General features: G+C 43.8%; 2 protein-coding genes across 2 annotated transcripts; both read left to right on the top strand.

Moving 5' to 3' along the window:
* The first annotated feature begins 235 nt into the window (after positions 1–235).
* LOC145111123 (uncharacterized) lies at positions 236–946 on the top strand. Its single transcript, XM_079047422.1, has one exon. The coding sequence runs from the start codon at positions 236–238 to the stop codon at positions 944–946; it is 711 nt and encodes a 236-aa protein (XP_078903548.1).
* A 2,899-nt stretch (positions 947–3,845) lies between these two features.
* On the top strand, positions 3,846–4,319 carry LOC145111122 (uncharacterized). The gene has a single exon (XM_079047421.1). It carries the CDS (start codon positions 3,846–3,848, stop codon positions 4,317–4,319), a length of 474 nt encoding a protein of 157 aa, XP_078903547.1.
* Positions 4,320–6,034: the final 1,715 nt, after the last annotated feature.

The following is a 6,034-nucleotide window of genomic DNA, read 5'->3' as shown; positions in this document are numbered from 1 at the left end:
ACCATTGCCTCAAAATGCATTGGTTAGACCATCCTATCCACCACCACAACCTCACTACCAACATCCACTACCACACTATCAATTCAAACCACACCCTCCACATCACCAACAACCTCCTCAATCCCAACCAAGTAGCTCCGGAATGTCTCTTGAAGACATTGTCAAATCCTTAGCCACTAGTACCCAACAATTCCAAAAAGAGACAAGAACTAGTATCTCCAACCTTGAAGCACAAATGGGAGATATAGTTACATCCATAAGCAAGTTGGAGTCCCGTGGGAAATTGCCTTCTCAAACCGAAAAGAACCCAAATGTCAATGTGGTGGCCTTGAGAAGTGGCAAACAAGCCGGAAAGAGTAGTTCAAAGAAGAAGCCAAGAGATGAAGAGGAAGAAATAGAAGTTATTCCCGTTGAAGAACCTATAGTCAAGAACAATGCACAAGCCGGAGTTCCAAAGAAGACTATCCCTCTAGTAACACCCATAGCCACTCAACCGCCATTCCCCTCCCGACTTGCGACTTCGAAAAAGAACATGGAGGAGAAAGAGATTTTGGACACCTTTCGAAAGGTGGAAGTAAACATCCCTCTACTTGATGCAATCAAGCAAATCCCGAGATATGCAAAGTTTTTGAAAGAACTTTGTACCAACAAGAGGAAGTTGAAGGGGAATGAGAAAATTTTGATGAATGAAAACGCATCCGCGGTTTTACAAAGGGAACTTCCACCCAAATGCAAAGATCCCGGAATGTTCACGGTTCCTTGCAAGATTGGAGATGTCACTTTTAGTAGTGCTATGCTTGATCTTGGTGCCTCTATCAATGTCATGCCCTATTCGGTGTATGAATCATTGAATGTCGGACCCTTAAGTGAAACCGGTGTCATAATCTCTCTTGCGGATAAATCAAGTGTCTTTCCTAGAGGTGTTTTGGAAGATGTCCTAGTGTAAGTGAACCAATTGGTCTTCCCGGCGGATTTCTATGTGATTGATCTAGATGAGCAAGTGTCCTCCAAATCGGCTTTAATCTTTCTTGGGAGACCGTTTTTGAAAACGGATAGAACAAAGATTGATGTATATGCGGGAAGTTTGACAATGGAGTTTGATGGTGAAACAATAAGCTTTAATATCTATGATGCTATGAGATATCCTAGTGACGTTTCATCTATGTACTTTGTAGATGTTGTTGAGCCACTGACCCAAGAATTGTTCGAGTTGTCTAATGGCGATGTGTTGGAAATGATTTTAAGCAAAGGATTTGATTTTGGGAAGCTAGTCAAGCAATTAAAGTTTTATTCCTTGGATCCGGAGGTTGAGAAGTTGGTCAATAATTTAGAGGTGAAGAAATCCACAAGATTTGATGTCAAGCAAATTGAGTTGACCCCAACCCATACGAAGTTGTCTCCATCCCTTGTTCAACCACCCGAATTGGAATTAAAGGTCCTACCTCAACATTTGAAGTATGCTTACTTGGGCAAGAATGAGACTCTTCCGGTTATCATTTCGACTAATCTAACCGAATTTGAGGAAGAGCAACTCCTCAAGGTGTTGAAGGAACACAAGGAAGCCATGGGTTGGACGATTGCGGATATCAAAGGTTTGAGTCCCTCCACTTGTATGCACAAAATCTTGATGGAGGATGAATGCAAGCCGAGTCGGGATGCGCAAAGAAGGTTGAACCCGCCTATGATGGAAGTTGTAAAGAAAGAGATTTTGAAGCTACTTGATGCGGGGATGATCTATCCAATCTCGGATAGCAAATGGGTGAGCCCGGTGCAAGTCGTTCCCAAGAAGACGGGAATCACGGTGGTCGAGAACAACAAAGGTATGATGGTCCCCACCCATGTGCAAAACGGGTGGAGAGTATGTATTGACTACCACAAACTCAATGCAAGCACAAGAAAGGATCATTTTCCATTGCCTTTCATCGACCAAATGTTAGAAAGGTTGGCCGGGAAATCTCACTATTGTTGTCTAGAAGGGTACTCCGGTTTTCACCAAACCCCGGTGGCACCGGAAGACCAAGAAAAGACAACATTTACATGTCCATTTGGCACTTTCGCATACCGGAGAATGCCATTTGGATTGTGTAACGCCCCAGCCACTTTCCAACGTTGCATGGTTAGTATCTTTTCCGAATATGTCGAAAACATAATTGATGTTTTTATGGATGACTTTACGGTATATGGGAACTCGTTTCAAGAATGTTTGACCAATCTCACCAAAATTTTGAAAAGATGCATTGAAACAAATTTGGTTTTAAACTTTGAGAAATGTCATTTCATGGTGAGTCAAGGTCTCATTTTGGGTCACATTGTGTCTGAAAAAGGAATTGAGGTAGATAAGGCCAAGATCGATGTTATTCAAAGCTTACCTTACCCGACTTGTGTTCGGGAAGTTCGTTCTTTTTTGGGCCATGCAGGTTTCTACCGACGATTCATCAAGGACTTTTCAAAGATAACAAGACCAATGTGCCAACTCTTGCAAAAGGAGACCGATTTCGAGTTCAATGAGGCGTGCAAAGAAACTTTCGACAAGCTCAAGGAATTGCTTACATCCGCCCCCATCATACAAGCACCGAATTGGGATCTCCCTTTCGAGATCATGTGTGATGCAAGCAATTATGCTATCGGCGCCGTTTTGGGTCAAAAGAATGGAAGAGCCTCCCACGTGATCTATTATGCATCAAGGACACTAGACAATGCTCAAAGCAACTACTCTACCACGGAGAAGGAGCTATTAGCCATAGTGTTCGCTTTGGAGAAGTTTCGACAATACCTACTTGGCACCAAAGTTATAGTGTATTCGGATCATGCGGCTCTCAAGTACTTGATGACAAAGAAAGATGCAAAGCCAAGACTCATCCGGTGGATCTTATTATTGCAAGAATTTGATTTGGAAATCCGAGACAAAAGTGGATGCGAGAACCTTGTTGCCGACCACTTAAGCCGGATCACTTCAAATGAAACTCCTCTCCCTTTGCGGGACGAGTTTCCGGATGAGCATCTCTTTTCCCTTATTCAATCTACTCCTTGGTATGCTGATATCGTTAACTTTTTGGTCACAAAAAGGTATCCCGACACATTCTCACGTGCTCAAAAAGACAAGCTCAAAAGTGATGCAAAATACTATGTGTGGGATGAGCCTTATTTGTGGAAACATTGTCCCGATCAAATCATTAGGCGATGTGTACCCCAACAAGAGCATCAATCCATTTTACAATTTTGTCATGAATTTGCTTGTGGGGGACACTTCGGACCTAGCCGAACTTTGAGAAAGGTTCTTGAATGTGGATTATTTTGGCCAACCATGTCACGCGATTGTTATATGTTTTGTAAAAGCTGTGAACGGTGCCAAAGGACGGGAAACATTTCACAAAAAAATCAAATGCCACAAAATCCAATCCTTGTTTGTGAAATTTTTGACGTATGGGGGATTGATTTTATGGGCCCATTTCCCGTCTCGTTTGGCAACATTTACATATTGCTCGCGGTTGACTATGTCTCTAAATGGGTTGAGGCCAAAGCCACAAGATCGGATGATGCCAAAACGGTTATCGACTTTTTAAAATCTAATGTCTTTGTGAGATTTGGTGTGCCTAGGGATTTGATTAGCGATAAAGGGACGCATTTTTGCAATAAGATGATGGAGGCCTTGCTGAAAAAGTACAACGTGACCCATCGTGTCTCTTACCGCCTACCACCCTCAAACGAACGGTCAAGCGGAAGTCTCAAATCGTGAGGTGAAGAGTATTTTAGAGAAAACAGTGAATCCGACAAGGAAAGATTGGAGTTTAAGGCTTGATGATGCCTTATGGGCCTATCGGACCGCTTACAAGACCCCGATAGGAATGTCACCCTTTAGGTTGGTTTTCGGAAAGTCATGTCATCTACCCGTCGAATTAGAGCACCGTGCATTTTGGGCGGTCAAGCAATGTAATTACAATATTGATGAGGCGGGGAGACATAGGAAGCTTCAACTCCAAGAGCTGGAAGAATTGAGAAACGACTCCTATGAAAACACAAGGATTTATAAGGAGAAGACGAAGCTCTTCCACGACAAGTCCATCACCCGGAAGCATTTTGAACCGGGGCATAGGGTCTTACTTTACCATTCACGATTGAAGTTATTTCCAGGCAAGCTAAGGTCAAGATGGATTGGACCTTTTGTTGTGATAAAGACTTTTGACCATGGGGCGGTGGAAATCCAAAGTGAAGCAACGGGACAAATCTTCAAAGTCAATGGGCACCGATTGAAGCCATTCTATGAAGGTTTTAATGCAAATGCTCTTGAAATCATCCATTTGGATGTCCCGGTGTGTTGAATCAAGCTAGAAGGACGTCTCGCCAAAGACGTTAATGAAGGGCATTTTTGGAAAGCATTATGCTTTCACTTTTTCCGGATCCAAATAAATCATTTTTCAACGCGTTTTCGGGATTTTGAAAAAATAAATTTTTGAAAGGTTTCACCTTTCACTCCCCGTTTTGTTCCCAATTTTGTCAAATTTTTGAAACCGGGCCTTATGGGGATCGTTTTGGCTTAAAAAAAAAAACAAAAAAAAAAACAAAAAAAAAACAAAAAAAAAATCATTTTTGAAGTGCAGGAATGACCCGCGGCCCGCGTGGCTTCGCGTCTTAATGTTTGCGCGGCCCGCGTAGATCAAGGATCAGATAGAGTACAGCACCCGCGGCCAACCCGCGGCCCGAGTCCTACCCGCGTGAAAGATCAGAGAATTCAGAAGTTTTTCAGCAGCTAGACGCGGCCAGCATGCGGCCCGAGCCTTACCCGCGTGGGTGTTCGAGCACTTAGCAATTTTTTGGGCCATTCAGTTCCCGCGGTCGGCACGCGGCCCGCGCCCTGCCCGCGTGGTTGGTCGAATGGCTGATTCTTTTGAGCTGTTGACTGCTTTGACTTTTGTTGACTAAGGGGTTTAATGAGTTGACCAACATTGACCGGGTTTGACCTTTCTTGACCATGGATTAAACATCTCCAGCACTCATCTTCTTCATTCTAACCTAACAAATTCCACCATTTACTCTCAAGAACACCATAACCCACTCCTCACAAAAATCCATTTTCCCGGAGTTCTACCGGTCGGAATCTCGCGAGACCACCGCCATTCTTCGCCATTTTTCATCCTCTACAAACCCCACCCAAATTCCGGTCCGATCTGTGGCCGGAATTCCGGGCGCCACCACCACCCACCACCACCTTCTTTCGCATTTTCCGGCCAACTCCGGCCAGCATTGGAGATTCCGAGCACGAGGTTTTGTTTCTCTCATCAAGGGCTTTCTAACCATACCCATCTTTTCCCAAAAACTCACGAAAAATTTCCAACCAATTCGGGTGCCGCCACTCTAGTCGCCGGAAAGTCATCTTGAAGCTCGTTTGTAGGGTTGTTTTAGCGATTAAAGCGTCAAATACGGAGCAAAAATTGTAAGCTTGGGGTGTGTCTTGACGAAATATTTTTGGTGGCACTTATTCATCCCGGGTCTAAGAAAATTGGGTACTTTCATTCCTTTATCTTGATTATTTGCATCTTGATTACCCATTAGTTGTTGGAATTGTGTGGTCTTTGGTGTCATTTGAAGATTATTGTTGATAAAATTTTGTCCCGGATAATGTCTAAACGTGCCAAAACGGGGACGGGAGCTACTTCCTCTAAAGGTGGATCAAAAGGAAAATCCAAGGATCCCCCGTTTCGTTTGTTGAATCGCGAGGACCGCACAACATATGATTTTCTCGTTTCGAACAAACGTCAAGTCAAGTCAACAAAATTCCTCCATAGGGAATCTTTTGCTAGTCTTGGGGTACTCGATGGAGTCCAAGCGTTATTTAACAATATTGGATGGGGCCAATTCCTCTATAACCGCGCCGCCACCTATGTTGAACCAACCTTGGAATTTCTCGCCACATTCAATCCCGGAGAGGAAGGCGAAACCGTCACCTTCCAAATGCTCGGCGAGAAACGATCCCTACCATATCGGGTGGTGAAGGCCCTGATGGGCACTCCAGTGGACAATCTATATCACCAACAAG

This window comes from Lactuca virosa, chromosome 5, assembly GCF_052849685.1.
Source record: "Lactuca virosa cultivar CGN04683 chromosome 5, Lactuca_virosa_CGN04683_v6, whole genome shotgun sequence".
NCBI classification, from domain to species: domain Eukaryota; kingdom Viridiplantae; phylum Streptophyta; class Magnoliopsida; order Asterales; family Asteraceae; genus Lactuca; species Lactuca virosa.
The sequence above is the reverse complement of the archived record's forward strand: the minus strand, read 5'-3'. Positions and strand labels throughout refer to the sequence as shown.

What these genes read in the sequence shown, in the direction of transcription:
- LOC145111123 (XM_079047422.1), top strand. Translation starts at nt 236, where the DNA reads ATGGGAGATATAGTTACATCCATAAGCAAGTTGGAGTCCCGTGGGAAA.
- LOC145111122 (XM_079047421.1), top strand. Translation starts at nt 3,846, where the DNA reads ATGTCACCCTTTAGGTTGGTTTTCGGAAAGTCATGTCATCTACCCGTC.